Genomic DNA, 22,492 nt, shown 5'->3' with positions numbered 1-22,492 from the left:
TATCAGTAATTGCATAATATTTGTGTTCTGTCTTGCTGTGCTGCCTCGTTATCTAAGTGCCCAGCAGAAACCAACAATTGAAATCAGCATGTCGAAAGATTTATAGGCATCGTCTGCCTACAGCCGGTCCACTTGAAGCCAGCAAAACACATCTGAGTTATTAAGAGGTTAACATCTCTTTGCTCTTCAGTTTCAGAAAAAAAAAATGTAGCATTAGAGAATCAAACAATTTAATGTAGTAGGAGGATCTTGGTGTAGGAACCGCCTTAGCAGTAAATGAGATATCTGATCCCAGGCAATAAGACAATCAGACTCTCCGGGAACTTCAATGAAGGCTTCAATAGCGAAATTCCCTGTGGATGTTGCTGCCACATAAGGCAGTATTTCAGGACCCTGACAGAGATACGTTTTCTTCCTCTGATATTATGAATTGTTGATTTTTTTTTTCACCTCCCCCCACCCCCCACAATCTTTTGGTTGGTTTGGAAAAAAAGAGAGAGAGAGAAAAGCCAGAGCGGAGAAGGATGCTCTGTGGGAAATGAATAAGGCAACAGGAGAAGATGCAAACTTGTGTCACAAGGCAATACACATCATCGCAGATCTTTGCAAGAAGCAAGTGGCCGACTTGGAACAGAAAACTTGCACAGAGTTTCGTTTACTGTTACCCTCGGATCAGACGCTACATATAACTGAGCCAGGTAATGGAGAATGCTTTTGTCGTGTGTGTGTGTTGTAGGGGAGCGCCATTACACAAGGCAACTAGTCATTAAGTTTATTTAGTTGCTACTAAACTATGCTCACGATGGTTGGAGTAGCAGAGAAATTTTTTTTTTTGTCTTAAAGACGTAGCAGAAATTAAATTGACGTTTAACTCTTAGCGCACCCTGATGGGTTGAGCCAAATGATAAAACTCAAGCATTCTTCAATTGCTTCTGCTACATTTCTAGGTAAAAAAAAAATGTATTTTTTTTTCTATTGCGGTGTATAAGTACATGCACCATAATCGTATAACGATCCATAGACTATGACTATTGCAGCCTAAAGAGATTTCAGCACCATGGACAGCGCACATGTCTGATTCATTTTCTCTTTAGTCTGTGTAGCCCTTGAGGCAAGAATAACACTGAACCAAATGCAGTCGGGGCTAGCTGACCATACAAGACAACGTAATATTAAAGAGACAAGATCACATTGCCATGTCCCGTTCACAGCGCTCTTATCCATTCATTAGTATATTCCACTACCCCATCATTTTCCAGCACCCTGTTTTTTTTTCGTTCATGATAACACATCATTGAATCTTAAAGTCGCACATGTGAACACTCTTATCTAATAAGTTGTAAAAAGGTGACGTCTTCAAGTCACATTTATTGCACACTTTGTACGGGGTTAATATGGGAAGATGCACAGTACTTTGCATCTGCAGTTGTGCACAAGCAGTGTGCAGCTTAAATGGAAATTATGATATTGTCCAACCGATAGGTAACATCTCCAACTCCAGCTGCAGTAGAGTTCTGCACACCTTATGCATGTTAGCAATCTATAAGGAAGTGGAACCAGAAAGTGAGTGACAGGACAAGGTCCAGGTGACATAACCTATGAAATAATAGTCTACATCCCATTTATCACTGCCATTAATTCAAATCACTCAGGCTGCAGAATGTAATAGTCCCATCTACAGTCACACTTACGTTACACATATCGATCCTTCTATCTACAGTATCTATCTATTTATAAAGAAACACAGCAGCACTCTATAGGAGCCAAGATATAAGCAAACACTGAACGCATTGAATCTAAACTGTATTGATGATTTAGTGAGATGAACCTACCAAAATGAAGGTTCTTAGAACATAAATTGGCCAATTCATGTGTGCCCATCAACCGCAGTAAGTTGACCTCCTTCTGATGGGTCCCTGTTCTACTGTACTTACCTCTCTTGAGCTACTAGCTCAACATGTCTCTCCTGGGCCATGAGCCTACAATTCAAATAGGTAAGTAGAACTGATATACGTCACCTGCTGTCAGTGGGAGGAGTACAGACTCAGGCTGCTGGAGGCAGTCACACCTCCAATAGTAAAATATAAAGAAAAAACCTGACCAGCACCTCCTAGGTGTGAACAGGTGCCAGCTGCTATAGCTGAATTATATAGAAAAAGAAACCACAGCAACATTCTATAGGAGCCAAAATATATGAAAACACTGAAAACATTGAATGCAAACTGTATTATTATTCAAGTAAGATGAACATGCAAAAATAAAGGTTGTTAGCGCATAATGAGGTATGTACAGTAGAACAGGGACACATCTATCTAGAAAAAAGCATGAGTAGCACCAGAAAGAATCTGGGTGCAAAACCTACCTGGCAAAGACTAAGCTATCCAGCCAAAAAAACAGCAACTGGGGGCAGCACACCAAGGAGATATGGGAAAAATCTGTGGTTTATTAGCCCATAATGGTGATGTTTCGTTTCTAAAGTGTGAACCCTACACAAGCACTTTAAAACAGAAATGTCATCATTATGGGCTAATAAACTACTGTTTTTGCCATATCTCTTTGGTGTGCTGCAACCGGTTGCTATCTATCTATCTATCTATCTATCTATCCCATATCTATCTATCTATCTAATCTATCACATATCTATCTATCTATCCCATATCTATCTATCTATCTATCTATCTATCTATCTATCTATCTATCTATCTATCTATCTATCTATCTAATATCTATCTATCTATCTATCTCGTATCTATCTATCTATCTATCTATCTAATATCTATCTATCTATCTATCTCAGACTGTATCTATCTATCCTTGTCTATTCATATCATGTCTATCTATCTATCTATCTATCATTGTCTATTCATATCATGTCTACCTATCTATCCATCTATCTACACTACCTATCTATCTATCTACACTAAATATCTACACTATCTATCTAATCTATCTACACTATCTATCTATCCATCCATCTATCTATACTATATATCTACACTATCTACACTATCTATCTATCTCTTATCTATCTATTTATCTATCTATCTATCTCATATCTATCTATCTATCTATCATTGTCTATTCATATCATGTCTACCTATCTATCCATCTATCTACACTACCTATCTATCTATCTACACTAAATATCTACACTATCTATCTAATCTATCTACACTATCTATCTATCCATCCATCTATCTATACTATATATCTACACTATCTACACTATCTATCTATCTATCTCTTATCTATCTATTTATCTATCTATCTATCTCATATCTATCTATCTATCTATCTATCTATCTATCTATCTATCTATCTATCATTGTCTATTCATATCATGTCTACCTATCTATCCATCTATCTATCTACACTATCTATCTGTCTATTTATCTATCTATCTATCTATCTATCTATCTATCTATCTATCATCTATCTATCTCCCTATCTACACTATCTATCTATCTATCTACACTATCTACACTATCTATCAATCTTTCTATCTATCTATCTATCTATCTATCTATCTATCTATCTACACTATATATCTATCATCTATCTATCTACCTATCTACACTATCTAATTTATCTACACTATCTATCTACACTATCTATCATCTATCTATAGATCTATCTCATATTTGTCTATTCATATCATATCTATTTATCCATCTATCTAATTTATCTACAGTTTTAATAATAATTGTAATTATAGTAATAATTTTATGTATATGGCACCAACATATTCCACAGCACTTTACAATTAGGCAAGGACATGTGCAGACAATGTAGACATTACAAAGTAAGACATATTTCACCAGTTCCAGGAGGAAGGGTCCTACTAGCAAGCTTACAATCTAGTTTTCAATGTATCTGTACATTCTTTTAAATCTCCTGATTTCATGAGTCCACTTTTTCATTGGTTGTGAAGATCATCCCCTCCAGTGTGTTTTGTTGGTGAGCTGATTATAATAGCCCTCAGATACTTCAGGACATGTCACACCCTACAAGGACCAACATGTTATAATTGTGATTGGAGTAAATTAGAGTCTAGAAACAGAGGCTGAGCTCCTATTAATGAAGCTGACTGGATTATAGGACACTACTCATGTTTTAAAATCTTCATTCTTCCAGTTCTCATTTACTAGTTGAGTGCTTGATTCTCTTAGATCGTTCATGCATACACATCGTCGAGGCTGGAGATTGACAATGGAGGCAGATTTGTCTGTTTTGTGTAAAGGAATATTACGGAGTTGTACATTCTCCTTTCATGATTGATAAGGCTCCATAGTACACACTGTGTTGTGAAATGACTTATAAAAACTACAAGGGATCTTGCCTGAGGACATCTCATTCATACAATGCACCAGTCTACAATGCGCTCTGCTCCCTCGTTAGTACCTACAGTAACTCAACTTACTTTGACAATTTTGGATGAACCCATCCTTTTAAAGCTGTGCCAGTAATTATACTGATTAAGTGTGTTTTGAAAAGCTAGTAAAGCCCTTGTAGGTTTGGACCAAGTCAAAGCCGATGAGGTTCTTTATTATTTATTATGTATTTCATGTTTTAATCATTCAGATGGTCCATATGGCTCCAATGATAGGAAGACAATTGACTTGTTAGCAATATTTCTTCAGGGTTGTGACAGCATATTATACAATAAAAAAAAAGAACCATATACACAAAACTAATCTACAAACCCCATACAGGAGGACGCTAATACTACAAGATGTTAACACTAAATGTAACACAGATAATACAGTACAACACTAGGCCGCAGTAGTCAGTAATAAATATCTGGTTGTTATAGCAGGGAGATAAAAGCTAGAAAAGTTTGCATTGCATAGCTGATCACTTGTTGCTTTGAAACTTTATGTTCCAGTTCTCCTCATTTTAAACAAGTGAGGGCTTGACATATGTCATCTGCCAGCGATCATAAATACTTAATCATGATAAGCCGTGGTCTTGTCATCATTACGCTAGCTGAAGCAGTTTCCTGTTTGTAAGCAAACAAAATCCTTTATGCAGACATGTAATTGTAGATATTACAATACAACACAATGGAGATATCCAAAAGATAGCCAAAGACTTTATACCCAACAGGTACAGCATATTCTAAATGAGTGACTTTAGTAACGAGACTGTCCAGCTAAAAAATACTATATAATTAAGGAGAGGTCGAACTTTTTCAGTATAGGAAGAACTTAATGCCTTAATAACCTACTATAAGACAATATGGCATATGGGTGGTAATGCTGCAGGTTTTTCAGATGTCTCTGTACCCCCGCAATAGTTAATACCTTTATTGGACATGCTCCACAGCTGTGTTCCCCATGACCGCGTATGGCCAATAAAGGATCCTTTCCGTAAAGCATCCCCCACCCCCAACTACCTTGCCCCTCTTAACCCCTCCATCTATTACCCAGGAAAACACACCACCACGTTAATTTCTTTTTGGATAATTTGGCCACAGCGGCCATTTTATTAACAAACAAATACATAAATAACAACATGTAAACAGTAAATATATAAAACCTCGAGGGGGGGGCTCTTGGAGCTAAAAAATCTGGCTCATAATAGGCAGAGAGCCTACCCAAAATTTTTACAAAAAACACGTATTTACCCTCAGCCGTAACCACCAGCTCGAGGGCACCATGTAACCCATTTCGGGCAAACCAACCACAAAGCTCCCGAGGTAAACACCCCGTCCAGAGCCCGTACCAAAAGCCAGATCAACCCTATCAGCATCATCACCAACTCCAAGAACCCCACCCCCCGCCAACGCCACTGTGACAATAATACAGAATGCTTGCCTTCAATAAATCAACAGAAAAGAAATATAATTCAAAAGACCCCTTTTTTTTTTTTTTTTTTTACCTTAAGAATTGACGAACTCGCCGATCTTGCCTAAAGCTACGTTGCCTCATAGAACCGCTAAAACAGGGAGGGTGGGAGGGACTCACTTCGCCCGTCTAAGGTAACTGATCTCCCCTTTTCCCGCACTTTCCCAAGCCCCCACCTCCCTTTTTGCATAAATCCCCACCCCAAATCCTACTCTTCCAATCCCCGGGCTCCTTTACTCAATAACACCTTTATTTTTTAAAAGAAAACCTACTGCACTGCTCCCATGGCAACGCAGTCATGTGGGGGCCTCCTTTTAGCTGCGCCCCATACAGCCCCCCCTCTTGACCGCGTATGGCCAATAAAGGATCCTTTCCGTAAAGCATCCCCCACCCCCAACTACCTTGCCCCTCTTAACCCCTCCATCTATTACCCAGGAAAACACACCACCACGTTAATTTCTTTTTGGATAATTTGGCCACAGCGGCCATTTTATTAACAAACAAATACATAAATAACAACATGTAAACAGTAAATATATAAAACCTCGAGGGGGGGGCTCTTGGAGCTAAAAAATCTGGCTCATAATAGGCAGAGAGCCTACCCAAAATTTTTACAAAAAACACGTATTTACCCTCAGCCGTAACCACCAGCTCGAGGGCACCATGTAACCCATTTCGGGCAAACCAACCACAAAGCTCCCGAGGTAAACACCCCGTCCAGAGCCCGTACCAAAAGCCAGATCAACCCTATCAGCATCATCACCAACTCCAAGAACCCCACCCCCCGCCACACACGAACAGCCCTGACCACCTCAGGCTCGTGAGTGCCCCACCACCGCCAAAGCTCTTTCAACTCCTTCCTGTAGACCGAGCGCCCATAAATCCATCCCGATCTCGTTAAGATGCACTCCATCATCCCTCCAAAAATTACCGACCCCGGCCTCCAGCTCGAAATGCCTCACGGCAATACCCCCATTCCGGGACACAAAACTCGCCACCATCCTGTTCAATTTTACCCTGGCTCTGTTAATCCCTTTATGGGAACGGGCCTCCCGCCACGTCTTCCGCGGCACAATGTCTGGCCACACAGTCAGCATACCGGGAAAAGATACCCACAGCCTCAACAAGTCATAACGGATATCCCGAATGAGTTCCCTCACGGGTTTTGCCCCCAAATCATTACCCCCCAAGTGAACCACTAAAATATCCGGAGGGCGATCCAGACGGGCGGCGCGGGAGAATTCCGGCAAAAAACTACGCCACGACATACCATGAGTCCCCATCCAACGGATGATCACTGCCTCTCGGCCGAAACCCAGTTGCCTACCATTCGCGCGCGCATCGGCCCGGAGGGCGCCCCAATAAACGAAAGAGTGTCCGACAATCCACGCCAAAAGAGGGGTACGACCTGAAAAACACAACCATAATTAACAATCCGCAAAGACGTCCCTCTTCACCCCGCATTGTTGATTTAATGCCGCACATAAGACAGGTAACGATTAGAACTCCATCTGCCTATTTTCTTGATCACCTCCGGCCCAAGGCCCAAACCATCGGCCTCAGATGCGGCCCCAATCCTAAAAGAATGCGAGCCGAAATTTTCCGGGTTAACACCCAGCAAACCCAAGCCCTTCTTCAAAATGGCTACAAACTGGAAACGTGACAAGAAATCCCCCTCTTGGTGTTGCAACAGAGGGCCTGACCTGACTGATGACAAATTCCAATATGCCTCTAAGCAGCGTTGCGGACACATCCCGCTACCCGCCACCCTTCCTAGCACTACTTTCTTTCCCCTACCTAGCTGATCCGTCTTTGAACGCCTTATCCAAAAGGCAACTCCCCCTTCCCAAAAAACCACATCTTCCGCCAAAAGACCACCTGACCTGTCCTTGCTCGGGGAAACCAATTCACCCAGACGCAAAGCACCAAAAAACGCTAGAGAAAAGGCCAATTGAAACAGTACCACCTCAAACTGAGATGAACAAATTACGCCCAAGGCCTCCCCTAACCGCTGCAACAACCCAAAAGAAATGGGCCTGCGCTTATCAAAAGTCGAATTACCCTTACGAAAACCTTTCAACGCCTGCCGTATAACAAAGTCCTTTGTGACGTCCCTCAATCCTTGCAACTGAAAACCAAAAGCCAAACCTGCTATAAACTTGTTTAACCTAGACACGGACCAACCCCACTCCACGACCTTACCTACCAGTGCCAATAACGCCATTGCCCTGTCGCTATCTGACTCAGCCGAGCCGCATTGAAACAACCAACTTTCCCACATGGCCCATGACGCCGCATAATCTGACCATGTCCTGTTTGACACCGAGGCTTGGATCAATCGGCCTCCCCTTCCGTAACCACCTGCCACAGATGCAAAGGAAATGCTGCTCCTGCCGCCTCCGAATCTGGAGCCAAATCCCGGAATCGGTCCCACTGCAAACGAGACAAAGCATCAGCTATATTGTTCTGAACTCCTGGCACGTGCACCGCCGTAATCCATGCATTCAACTCCAAGCATCTCAGTACCAACTCCCTGACCAACCTAATTACTGGAGGGGAAGAAGAAGATAAGCTGTTAATCACGGCCACCACGCTCGAGTTATCGCAATGGAAACGTACTCGCCGATCACGAAAGCTGTCACCCCAAACAAACACTGACACCACAATCGGGAACAACTCCAACAATGCCAAATTCTTGGTGAGCCCCTTCTTTCGCCAATCCTCTGGCCACACCCCGACGCTCCATTTTCCTCCACAGTAGGCCCCATAACCAACTCCACCTGCTGCGTCTGTGTAGATCTCGCAATCAAAAGCATTCAGATCCTCCTGCTGAATAAGCGACCTGCCATTATAGCCTTCCAAAAAACGTTGCCAAACAAGAAGGTCCTCCTTATGCTCTCTACCCAAACGAATAAAATGATGAGCCGACCGAACTCCAGCCGTCGCCCTGGACAATCTGCGGCAAAATATCCTGCCCATTGGCATAATACGACAAGCAAAATTCAGGCGGCCCAGCAGCGACTGCAACTCCTTCAATGAAGTCTTCCGCAATTTTCCAATCCGACTCACCTCTCGCTTAAGCAACTCCAACTTATCATCAGGCAACCTACACTCCATTTTCTCAGAATCAATGAGAATCCCTAAGAAACTCAAGACCGTGCAGGGGCCCTCCGTTTTTCCCTGTGCCAAAGGAACACCAAACTGTCCGGCCACCCATTCCATGGTCCCAAGTAAATGACAGCACACTGCTGAATCCGGTGGACCAACAAACAAAAAATCATCCAAATAGTGAATGACAGAAGGAACGGCCGATACATCTCTCACTACCCACTCTAAAAAGGTACTGAAAGTCTCAAACAATGCACAGGAAATAGAACATCCCATAGGCAAACACCTATCCAAGTAAAAACCACCCTCCCACCAACAACCTAACAAAGGAATGCTCTGCGGGTGCACCGGCAAGAGCCTAAATGCCGACTCGATGTCCGTTTTTGCCAGCAATGCTCCAGGCCCGTACATTCGCACCCACCGAACAGCCGCATCAAACGATGTGTAAACAACGGAGCACAACTCCTCCGCAATCCCGTCATTAACCGAGGATCCTTTGGGATATGAAAGATGCTGAATTAGCCGGAACTTGTTCGGCTCCTTCTTGGGCACCACCCCAAGCGGGGAAACAATTACACCCGCCATGGGCAACGAACTAAAAGGCCCCGCCATTCTTCCCAGCTCAACCTCTTTTGCCAATTTAGCCGAAACCACCTCCGCATGCAAGCCAGCTGATCTCAAATTTTTTGTAGAAAAAGGAACAACATGCATCGGGTGAGGGATCTTAAACCCCTCAAGAAAACCGTCCCTAATAACCTCCGCCTTTTTAACATCCGGGTATCTACTTAGATAGGGGGCCATCTTTTGAACCCTCACCGGAGTCACCCCCTTGACCGCCACCCACTGATGGCTTACCACGTGATTTCTTGAAACACTTAGCGGCTCCGTGAGAGGCCCCGTTGCAATGGGAGCACACGTGTTTAAATTTACAAGTGGTGCCATACTTGCACTGGCCCTCATTAAACTGCCAGCATGTCCCAGATTTTTCCTTTGAACCCTGAGACCCGTGTCCTCCACTTTGTCCTGACTGCTGACTGCTACCCACCCCTCCCCCCTGAAAGGACTGCCCATAACGCACCGGAGCCATCACCTTCAGCCACAACCCGATGTCTTTTTGGTCCCACCTTATCTCCGGCCTCACTGCTTTTCGCTGCCTGAACTGTTCATCGTATCTCAGCCAAGCCTGGCCCCCGTAGGTACGATGCGCTTCACCAATAGCATCCAAATAACAAAACAGGCCCGAGCAATTCTCGGGGAATTTCTCCCCTATAACACTCGCTAGAATGGCAAAGGCCTGCTGCCAGTTAACGAACGTCTGAGGAATAAGGCGCCAACGCCTCTTTTCTTCCTTTTCCTTTTTGCTGTCGTCTTTCTTTCCTTTATCCAAGTTAAATTTTTCTAAAGGAAGGAGAGAGAAAATCTCTACGTATTCATCTTTCCAAATCTTTTCCTTGACTTCTTTCTTCAAATGGGCCCCCAGCGGACCCTCAAAACACACATATACCTCGCCTTTTGCCCTGTCGTCTAACTTAACGGTATCACCTTTTCCCGTTTCCGTTTGTACCGACACCGACACCCCCGCCACAGAAACAGGTGTCCCGCTACCCGAGCTCGCAATCTCGTTCGAACCCCCTGCTACGCCCCCGGCAACTGACACCCAGGCACCAGCGGGCGACGATCCCACACTGTTAGCAACTGAGCTACCCCCGCCCCCATCCAATCTACGCAAAATCTGCGACATACCCGCTAGAAGTTCTCTGACCCCCGGGACCTCATTACAGCCCCCACCCCGCTCCACCACACCCGAAACACCCGGCACTGGGGAAAGACTGGACATGTACTCACGTGGCTGCGCAGGTGCTGTGTCCCCACCAGCCGTGCTTCCTGAATCCTGCTGGTCCATTTCGTCGCGATGTTCGTTCCCGGAATCATCGCTGCCGCTCATCTGCCCCAGGCCCGCGCCCCTGGCCTCCACGTCACCAGGGGGGACCGAGACTGGCAAAGGCGACCGGTCCCTCGACCTCCTGCTGGATCTGGATCTGTCCGGCTCCGTGATTCCTCTGCCTCCAGCCGCTGGACTGTCTCCTCTGGACGCCGCTCCTGCGGCCCGACCGCGACCCGCTCCTTGCCGTGATGCCGCCGCTGTCCTGCCCGATAGTCTGCTCTGCCGTCCTGTCGCAGAGCCAGGTGCACTGGGGGGATGGGATCCGGGTGCCCCCGCCGCAATTGCGCCCGCCGCGATACTCCCCGGCTCCTGCCTGGTGGATGCTGCCGCCGCCGCTGGGCTCCTTCCCCGTCCCCCTGCTCGTGTTGCCGCCACCGCGGGAGGTGCTCCCCGGCGGGTAGAAACTGCTGCTATCGGTGCTGCGGCGCCGCCGCGCCCTCTGCTAGGCCGCACCGGAAGTGCGGCCCTGACATCCTGTGCAGCGCCGGCGTCCTGCCGCGTCTGCACCGCTCGCCCAGCACCGCGCCGCCTCGCGCCGGCAGGGCCGCCAGGTGGATTCCTGCCGGGGGAGGGGGCGGGCAAGGTGGATCGGCCGCGTCCCCCAGCCCCCGCAGGGTCCCTGGAGGGGCTCCGCGGCCTGCGCCTGCTGCGCGGTGTAGTGTCGGGGGACAGCCTGTCTGGCGGCCTAGACCGCCTGGTTCTGCTGCCCCGGCTCCCGCTGTCCTGGCTCCCACTGCCTCCGAGCAGCTCTGTGAGCTGCTCCTCCAGCCATCCGGCCCTCCTGGAACTGGCCTCCCGACGAAGCTGAGCTACCAGGCTGTCCACAGAAGACATGGTGAGAGGGATGTGGCAGCAGGTCCACTCACTTCGCCCGTCTAAGGTAACTGATCTCCCCTTTTCCCGCACTTTCCCAAGCCCCCACCTCCCTTTTTGCATAAATCCCCACCCCAAATCCTACTCTTCCAATCCCCGGGCTCCTTTACTCAATAACACCTTTATTTTTTAAAAGAAAACCTACTGCACTGCTCCCATGGCAACGCAGTCATGTGGGGGCCTCCTTTTAGCTGCGCCCCATACAGCCCCCCCTCTTTATATACAACCCTACAACTTCTTCACTATGCCCCATCTGTGCTATAACATATATTAGCTAACAGTGCCTACGTTAACATTGAGTTTTTCACTTGAAAAGGGTCGAGATTGGGACACTTTGAAAATAAGTTGTTTAACTTCTCCATGGTCCAACATTCTAAATAGACTGTATAAATATATGTACAAAGTGCAAATCGCAAAGAGAACAAATTGAAAGTTTGCATCTGTCCTGCAGCTTTTGTCCATACATTCAATGCCCCATTGAGACAGGCAGCCTTAGGCTGTGTTCTCACACTGATATGTTTCAAAGGTGAAAAGTTTTATGGATGTTGGTAAATGCTGTGATTTTCCTCTTTGCAAGGATATGATTGTTGATTTTCTGCTATTCCCTAACTACTACTGAGCACCAGTAAATGGAAGATATTGGTGTCCCCACCGAAATCCTCATGGAAGACACATTTCCAGAAGTTATTTCTACTCTCTTTACTTATGCAATAACTTTCTAATGTTTTGATCAGTCCTTCTATATTTAGAATGACCAATGATCTTGCTATGAAGCATTTCCTTGGGAAATGCATATTGGGGAACGTAGTTTTCCTGTGGCATCATAGACATTTTTTGGGGAACTCTCATTACTTGTTTCATTTGGGATTCCTAATATTATACATAAGTTACTGCTTTCAATATTTCATGCATCTACATAAATATCTTTAGTACATCTGTTTATGCATCTAGATAAATATCTTTTGTACATCTGATGAACTCAGGTGCTTTAGTTGCATTTATTGTTATTATTCATTTTATCAGGTTGCTAGCTGGTTTACTTATTCCCCCTTTCAGTGTGTGAAATTATTAGTATTGATTTCAAAATGTATAATTCTTTATTATTTTTGGTCCAACATAATTATCTTATTGGCATTTGGCGTCTCTAATAAGCTTAAGAGACCTTCACATTGTGTGCAATCGTTGAATATACAAAGTTTTTGCAAGACATTTTAGCAGTCTAGCCTTCTTCACTTATCTTTTTTTTAATTGGTTAGATATAAACTTGGGGAACTATTAGAGCCGATCTGTTTCGAGAATATATAGGATTATGACTGGGCATATTGCGTACTCCATGATAATAGGAAAGTAGAGCTGTGATGGTAATGTGACAGATCCAATAAGATATTGTAATTATGAAAACAATGGAAAACTAACCGCATAGCTGAAAGGCTACTGAAAAAGTCACAAACATTTTTAATAATGTTTAACAAAGTTAAAAATCAAAGTAGAGCTTTGTGCACACAAAGGGGATCATTTGTCAAGACTGGCTTTTTTAGCTTCAATCTTGAAAAAAATCCAATGAATGAATACCAAATATATTTGCCTATTAATACAATTGGCGCATCTTTCAGCTATCTAGGAAACTATACATGCATCAGCTGTAAGGCTTCTTTCACACTAGCGTCGGGCCCGGCCCGTCGCAGTGCGTCGGGCCGAGGTTACCGACGCTAGCGTTGCCTCCGCCGCACAACGGGTGCAGCGGATGCTGCTTTTCAGCGCATCCGCTGCCCCATTGTGAGGTGCGGGGAGGTGGGGGAGGAGTTCCGGCCGCGCATGCGAGGTCGGAAAAGACGGTCCGTCGGCTGCAAAAAATGTTACATGGAACGTTTTTTGCGGCCGACGGTTGGCCGAAAAACGGCGCAACCGTCGCGCGACGGTTGCGACGTGTGGCAATCCGTCGCAATGCGTCGCGTAATGTTAGTCAATGGAGAAAAAACGCATCCTGCAAACACTTTTGCAGGATGCGTTTTTTCTGCAAAACGACGCATTGTGACGGATTGCAGTTAACGCTAGTGTGAAAGTAGCCTAAGACGATAATTTTTAGAAAAGTGTCACAATTGGCACAATAGAGAGAAAAGTCAATTTTTTTATTTTTTCACATCAATGTTCATTGTTTTTTTGTAATTATTTTTTTAAAAAAAAAACAGTAAGCTGAATACAGCTGATGAAATGAAAGACCTCAATGAGTTTACAGGTGCATTACATTCAGCTATATCAGCTTGGAAGTACTGAACAGAATGCATGAATGCAAAGAGAAGAGAAGGAAAAATAAAACATTTTAATGAAAGATGTTTTTATAAGAGAGAAATGATACGCTCGTGAATACCATAACCAAAATGATTCTGGATGACAGGTAGAAAATCCAGGCTGTGGGAACGAGCAAGACCCAACTGTGTAGAAAATTTGCCAGTATTTGCTGTATTTATTTTTTGTTACACCTAATCTAGTCAGTCCAAGTCTTAAGGCGTTGGTCATAAGTGTCAAACTTAAAGAATGGGCACAGTTTTCCTTCTATTGTTGCATTTTTAGGTGGTCAACCTCTCCATTTAAGTGGGATTCAGTAGTTTGGTGGCTTTAAATAAAACAGGTAATTAGTGTAATGAAGCAATGTTTGTGGTAGCCTGGCAGTTCTTGATAGAACTTCCACAGAAAAACTTTCCACCAGCTACTCTGCTTAGTAGGTCCCAATGAAATCCTGGCATTCACCTAATAACCACTATAGAGGGATATGTGCCTAATGGCCCCTGTACTGCATCTTTGGAGTGGTTGTTGGCTGGTGGAGTGAGCTGGCAGACTGTGATAGACCAATACAGGATACATTGTCATAGTTAGGATCACATCATCCCAGGTTTAGCAAATAGTATATAACACCCAGGATCAGGTAGCAGAGATACAAAGTCTTAACCAGGGTTTGGATAAACCTATAACTGGTAGCTGAGATGGACTGTTAAGGGTTCGAATGGAGAAGAGCTCCTACACATCCGATAAACAGCTCTTCACAGCTAAACACAGATTAACAGGCTGGAAGGAACACAATTCCCAGGTGTACTAAAGGATAGTTGAAACAACATTGTTTTGCCAAGTGGCATCTGCAGTCTTAGTCTGGCACTGCTTAGCGACAGAGGTAGTAGTGGCTTGTTCATAGACATACTTAAGTGGTTTTTAGATGTGTTAAATTCTTTGATGAAGATAGCATAGTTTGACATCTCAAACTTTAATATATATATATATTGTTTTAATATGTTCCCATGGAATAATTTTTGAGCAAGTCAACCATATGTGACTGAGGGAACCAAAGAAATGTTGCATCTTAGATCAAAGGTGTGTTTTTGGCTTTCTTTAAAATTACCGGAATTTTGTACCAGCATTTCAGCAATTCACATGCATTTCATTTATTATTGTGCATCTGGAAAATCTATGGAAGTTTTCAAACATGTTTTAATGTCAACATCAGAAAACTGTATACCTAGCTTGCTGTCTCAGTCACTCACAAACAACAATTTAATCATTGCTGTAAGAAAAAAATAGAGTAAATGTTAGAAATTGAACTTACTGTAGCAAGGGAGGAGGATACAGTTTCTTCAACCAGTTAAGATCTCTTCAGGGCTGAGTTGTGACCATAGTAATACCCTTCAAGTAAGGCAGTATGTGTAAGAAAAACTAGCTCCATGAGTTTCCCCAACGGGGGCTACAAATGCTTTGTGAAGTCCTGTTTCAGAGGACCCTAGTTAGTTGATTGAAGTAGGGAGCAGTTTGGACCAAGTCTCAATCCTTTGCAATAATACCACTTGTGCAAAACTGACACTAGAAAAGTTATAAAAATGGAAAGATATATTTCCCCTAACGATTATGGTGGACATTCAACGTATAAGCTGACAAAAAGTTTCAATGTGTAAGTCAAAGGTATAACCACAACATATGTAGTGCTGTGTCATATACAGTAAAGTATGTAAATAAAAAGAACATATATGTTGGTAAATCTTTTAGAACGGTTTGCTTAACAAATAGTGAAAGAAAAACTTACTTTGGCCAAATTTACATTAAGCGTAAGCACATTTTACCTGCCCATTAAAACTTTGGACACATGCAACATATACAACATTGGCATTTGCCATAATATTGAACACATAGGCAAGATACTGTATATAGGGCGTAAATAGCCTAACAAACATGTTACGTGAATTTGTGACTAAGTTAGCCAAAATTGCAAATGACAGTGATTTAAACAAATAATTAATTTTTTTGGGAGCCGAGAAACTCAACGAAAAACTTTGGTAAGGAAATACCATGTCCCCATTTTGCTCACCTTCCCCTCTCAGCCAATCATCATTGTCTACATATACTAATATATTCTTTTTGTAACAATTTTCTTTTCTTCTAAATTACTACTTGCCACCACAATTAGTTGGGTATGTCACCCTGTCACTCATACCCATTTATATAGTAAAACAATAGTTTTTCAAGAGAATGGCCTCAACAAACTGATTTAGTATTAAAATGTGCCGCCCAAAATATTTAGGTTTGCGTCACATTGATGTGCATCTCTAAAGATTCCATTCTAATACACTCTATTCATTATAGGGCAATATTATAAAATCTGTCAAAGAAATGGAGTTGGAAATGGCACATGCACAATCTTGTAAATGAAATATTCTCCCATAATTAAATTGCTTTAGTTAGTAAGACAACATGAAAATTAACTTTCATTCACATGCTATGATAACTTTCCAATTAGCTTGGCCACCAGAATCTGCCCATTAAGCTCTGTCACTACATTCCAGGAGAAGAGTTAACTCCCAACATCCCATCATCTCCCTACGACCAGATGATTTTTATTCAGCAGTTAGCTGCTTACTTATCTCCCCCTCCCTGTCAGGTCCAGGGCTGTTATAAGTACCGTCAAATCAACAGCCCTTGACCCCCACCATTGGAAACTTAGAGAGAAATTCTAATCATAGCTCTCACCTTCCTGATTTATGTGTTTTTTCAAAGGCCCTGTTATCAGATAATTTAACCCCTTTCTGATGTTGGGTGTAAATTTACGCCAATGTCGGACTCCCTCCCTTTGTAATGGGCTCCGGCGATGAGCCCACATCTTTCCCTGGACAAGTCAACTATTTTGAATAGATGAGATGTGCCTGGAATAGCCACGGGTGGAATCACGATCCACCCATGGCTATTAACCCCTTAAATGCCGATGGCAAATGCTGACAGTGGCATTTAACTCACGCTTCCGGCCATCAGGCCAGAAATCTGCTCACCGGTGATCGCAGGTCACTGGTTCGTTGGCATGATAACCAGAGGTCTCCTGGAGACCTCTATGTTTGTCACTGCCGGATTGCTATGAGCTCCATCCGGTGGTCGTCGCTCATAACAAGTGAGTAAATCTACTACACAGGGGCGGTCTGATCATTGCCTCTATGTTGCAGAGCTGATTGGGTTGTGGCAGCTTTTCGTCTCCCATGGAGACTATTAAATCATGCCAAAATTAAAAATATATATATTTTTAAAAATATAAAAAAATAAAAAAATAAAAAGTTCAACAAAAAAAAACATATTTGCTATTACCACATTCAGAATCGCCTGATCTATAAGTAAAAAAAAATTACCTGATCGCTAAACAGTGTGGAGAGAAAATAACGCCAGAAGTATGTTTTTTGTTCGCCACAACATTGCATTAAAATGTAATTACAAGCGAGCAAAAGATCATATCTGCACCAAAATGGTACAATTAAAAACATCAGCTTGGCACGCAAAAAATAAGCCCTCACCCCACCCGAGATCATGAAAAATGGAGACGCAACGGGTATTGGAAAATGCGCCATTTTTTTAAATAGACATGCTTGGTGTCTATAAACTCATAATGACCTGTAGAATCTTAATGGCAGGTCAGTTTTAGCATTTATTGAGCCTAGTAAAAAGCCGAAAAGCAAAAACAAGTGTGGGATTGCACTTTTTTTGCAATTTCACTGCACTTGGAATTTTTTTCCCATTTTGTAGTGCATGACATGGTAAAACCAATGGTGTCTTTCAAAAGTACAACTCGACCCACAAAAAACAAGCCTTCACATGGCCACTTTGACCAGGAAAAAAAAAGATAGGGCTTTGGGAAGAAGGGGAGCAAAAGATAAGAATGCAAAACCAAAAATACCTCTGATCGTTAAGGGGTGAAACAGAGGGATAATAGTTTAGATTTAGAACACTGACAAACCATTAATGTATAGTAGCCGAACAAAGCTACACACTAGAACTGTCACTCAAGGAGGAGCTCTCACCACCCGAGCAATCAGGAAGTAAGGAGACTGCAGAGCTTTGAGCTGCTCCAGAGATCACTTGAGAATACCCCTTTACAAAGGGTACTCATTCACTTTGTCAACGTCATGACTTACATGTTGTAGAGTGTGGGGATTAATTTGAATATCAGAATCAAACTTTTCCCCAATTCTGTTTATACAATAGGGACACTGTTAATCACAACTGCCCTTTCACTAATTTTGTGCTATCATTCTACTCTTGTACAACTTTCAGAATACGGTAAAGCACCTACAGTAAATGTTTTATACATATCTAGAAAACTTATTTGTTTAGTTGGACTCATTTATTGCACACAAGTAGTAAGTTTGTAGAGCATCATGCACACATCTTTAACTAAAGAACCACTACAGAAACCAGAGGCACTAAATGTGCCACTATAAGTTCTCTCAGTATGTTACTGTATCATTGTAAAATTTTGCCTCAGAAAAAAAATCCTTTGATGGGTGAATATTTTAAATATATGGAATATGATAAAATATGCCATAGGAATTTCACTGTAGGTTTTATACATAATACCTCTGTATTAAATTGGAGTCATACAGATATAATGCAGAGGTACTGCAGAGCCCCCAACAGGGTCATATGAGTTCTATATTACATAGCATTTACACATACTGTATTAGATAATTTTTAATGTCATGTCTCTCATTTAGTGATGAGCGAGTATGCTCATTACTTAAGATTTCAGAGCATGCTCGGGTGTTCGAGTATTTTGGGCGTGCTCTGAGATTTAGTTTTCGGCTGCTAGACAGTCTCAATACATGTGGGGATGTCCTAACAAACAGGCAATCCCCACATGTATTCAGGCTGTCTAGCAGCTGCAGTGAGACAATCTAAATCTCCGAGCATGCCCAAAATACTCGGAGAACACTCAAGCATGCTTGGAAATCTTGAGTAATGAGTATACTCACTCATCCCTACTCTCATTGCAAATAACAAGGAGTGCTGTTTGGACTTCTACGCAAGGCTGTTGCCACCACTGTAAAAAAAAATACCAAACCACAGTGCTTACTGCAAGACCGAGACGACCCAATGGAGAGGATTCAATGGCTATCGGAGCAGAGCAGCAATGTTGGTTGATCTATATCTCATAAGCTTCTTTAATATATTTATTCACAACTTAAAAAGCTGAGAATATTCTTACCACCCATAACATTGCCCTGTGTTCCCCATTGTTCAGTCACTAATATTAGTGTAGATTAATGCATAATTCATCGTGAAGCTGATGTGAAGAATATATCAGAGTATTAATACCTTATGATATTGTAAATTTGTGAGTCATTACAATGAAGAAGAAAAGTTAAATCACTCACTATTTGTAAAAAAATCTTCTTCCATTTAGATAGTTTTAGATCAATGAAAGGGTTCAGGGAACAGAACAGGCAATGGCCATAACGCAGAAGGGTGCACTTTGCCAGGCTTAGTTGCATAAAGATATCAGTCATATTTGATTGAGATGTAATAAAATACAATGAAAACAACCCAAACAGATGTATTTGAAAAAAATGCTTAGGTCATTTTTACCATTAAAGCCCATTTGTCCCAGAAGATTAGTTCACAGGATCCACTTGGGGTTTTCTTGTAATAGAGCCTTATGTCGATCTCCTCTTAGCTAGGAGACATCTCCTCAATGTCGGTAAATCCCAAATATCTGCCTCCAGTTTTAATGAGGTTTATTGAACCTTGTTCTGATGTTATAGATTTGTAATGTTCATTAAACCTTTTTATACGATGTCAAATGGTTTTCCCTATGTTATAAATGCCATGAGGTCAGAAAATCACATAGATGCTGAACCTTGCTTTGCAGGTGATAAACTACCAACTACACGGATAATGTTCCCCATTTGAAGTAATTTAGTGCCCATGTTACACTTGCAACAAGTGCAATAGTCAAACTTGTGTTTTCCCTTCAGAACATGTTTTTCTAACCAAGTGGATAGAGAAGAGATTTTTGACCTCTTAGTTACCAATATGTTTTTTTACATTACTAAGACCGGGTTCTCCTGTTAGATGACAAATATTATTTTGGATGAAATATTTAAAAGACTTTACAAGTCAATAACAACAAGAGTACATGGCAGTAAAGCAATATTTGGAGAGCTCGGGTCTGAAGTGAGCCTTTACATCAGGCACAGCATTCTAAGTGTTTCACTAGGTCAGCTAAACTGATAGGGATCGACAACCTGGTGACTATTTCCACTGATGACAAGCTGTAAGACAAGAAAAGCAGCTGAAAATATTTATGAGTTACTCAACTTTCTATGTAGAACACATCTTTATAAGGGCTTGTACAGACAACTGTATTATTGGTCTATCTGACAAAACAACGGATCACACTCAGAGCAATGTTAGTCTATGGGGCCATGCACATGTCCAATTTTTTCTTTGGATGGAGTCAGTCCGAAGAAAGAGTCGCTGCATACCTAAGTTTGATTAACTATGCTGATCACACCCGGCCATGCAAGTCAATGGGTCTGGTGAAACCATCCGATGGCACTTAGATGACATTTAAGTGCAGTACGATTTCCATGGACTGACAGAAAGGAGAAGATAGAAAATTCTTTTTTGCTTCTCCTCGGATCACACTATTCTCACACTCTGATCGGAGTGTGATTAGCATAATAGGCCAGATTCCGATGAGAGAATACAGTCGCCTGCACCTACCCTAAAGCTGTAAAATACACAAAGAAGGCCTTACCCATTCACAAGAGCCCATGTTACATTTTGTGAGTGTTAACCCCATTTCTACCAAAATTAACATTTTTTCACTTTGTTTTTACCTCCCCTTTTTCTAAGAGTCATAAGAATTTTATCTTTTGGTTGACATTGATGTACAAGGGTACGATTTTTCCTTTATGAGTTTTAGTTCTGAAAGTAACATTCATTTTACTGTCCAATATACTGTATAAAAAAGTAAAAAAAAGTAAAAAAAAAAAAACTTGTGAAATCATAAAAAAAAATCAATTCTGACATTGTATTTTTTGGATTTTGTTTTTACATTTACTATTTTGTAAAAAAAGATCTGGCAATATGATTACTCAAGTCGTTCACAGCTATACCAAACTTGTTTTTTTTTTATTTTAGTAAAGAAACAAAATTCTGCAGTTTGTAGAAGGATAAAAAAATAGTTTGTGTCACCATTTTCTAAAATCTGTAACTTTTAACATTTTCGGCAATAGGGCTCTACAAAGGCCGGCTTGTCTCTTGCATGACGAGCTGATGTTTTTATTGGTGCTACTTTGGATTGCATGCAATGTTTTGATTGCCATTTATTTTTTGAGGGAGTTGCAGAGACCAAAAAAAACAGCAAATATTCACATTTCAATTTTTTTTTCGCAACATTTACCATATGAGTTAAATAATTTATTATTTTCATAGGTACTTGTTGAAATCACACCAGTAAAAAACACAGTGGAAAGTGAATAAGGCATCTGTCAAGAACATTTTGTGAATATAGTTGTGATGTAACGTAAGCTTAGGTGTGATGAAAGCGCCAGGGGAAAGCAAACCTAATTATTAATTCTTCTTTAGTGGAATTAACATTATATTTTATACTTAAGAACAGATTGGTCAATAAAGCACATTATACAGTATTTCCATAATATATTTCTGTTCTTTAGGTTTGCTTAATGCATTTAAAATGTCCTATCACTTCAAAGTGTAAATAATCTGTACCTGGACTGTGCAAATAAAATATGGTTATGTGGCTGCCGCTGGAAAAATAAAGCAAAAATCACTTTTTTATTCATTTGTTCAGGTCATATACAATGTAAGAAGCTGCACGAACGACAAAACGAACACTAGAGGGAAACACTAGATCACACACGGGCTCAGCAAACTGGTCATATTAGTAATACATCTGTTTAAAGAGCAAAACGGTATGGGTAGATTTACAAGTACAATATCATACCTAAAAGTATAATGTCATGCCAACATAAAACATGCACAGACGCCAGGGAATATGTATATGACTTACATGTAATCTCTCTTGTGCAATGCATTGGATACCTAGTTTTTGTATAATTTCCTATCAAAACTGAGATAGTGGGTGCAATTACATGTATTGAATAGTGAAGATACATCTGATGTACATTCATCTGCAGTCATGCTGTGTGATAACCATGTGTCAGTTTTTTACATACATGTGATATTGTGATATGTTAAAGGGGTATTCCCATATCCAAGATCCTATCTCAATATGTACAGCTGTGTTCAAAAGTTTACATACCGAGGCAGAATTTTTGCTTTCTTGGCCTTTTTTTCAGAGAATATGAATGATAACACCAAAACTTTTTCTACACTCATGGTTAGTGGTTGGGTGAAGCCATTTATTGTCAAACTCCTGTGTTTTCTCTTTTTAAAT

At 41.8% G+C, this 22,492-nt stretch overlaps 1 protein-coding gene across 1 annotated transcript in view; it reads left to right on the top strand.

The window, feature by feature from the left end:
* Positions 1–309: 309 nt before the first annotated feature.
* SYT6 (synaptotagmin 6) overlaps positions 310–22,492 on the top strand; it is a 790,087-nt gene continuing 767,904 nt past the window's right edge. Inside the window, exon 1 of the mRNA XM_069761777.1 lies at positions 310–698. Within this exon, the coding sequence (XP_069617878.1) occupies positions 539–698 (160 nt within the window). The 5' untranslated portion in view covers positions 310–538. The remainder of the gene's footprint in view (positions 699–22,492) is intronic.

This window comes from Ranitomeya imitator, chromosome 3 (genome assembly GCF_032444005.1).
Source record: "Ranitomeya imitator isolate aRanImi1 chromosome 3, aRanImi1.pri, whole genome shotgun sequence".
In the NCBI taxonomy this organism is placed as follows: Eukaryota; Metazoa; Chordata; class Amphibia; order Anura; family Dendrobatidae; genus Ranitomeya; species Ranitomeya imitator.
Note: the sequence above shows the minus strand (reverse complement) of the source record. Positions and strands in the feature narration are given on the sequence as shown.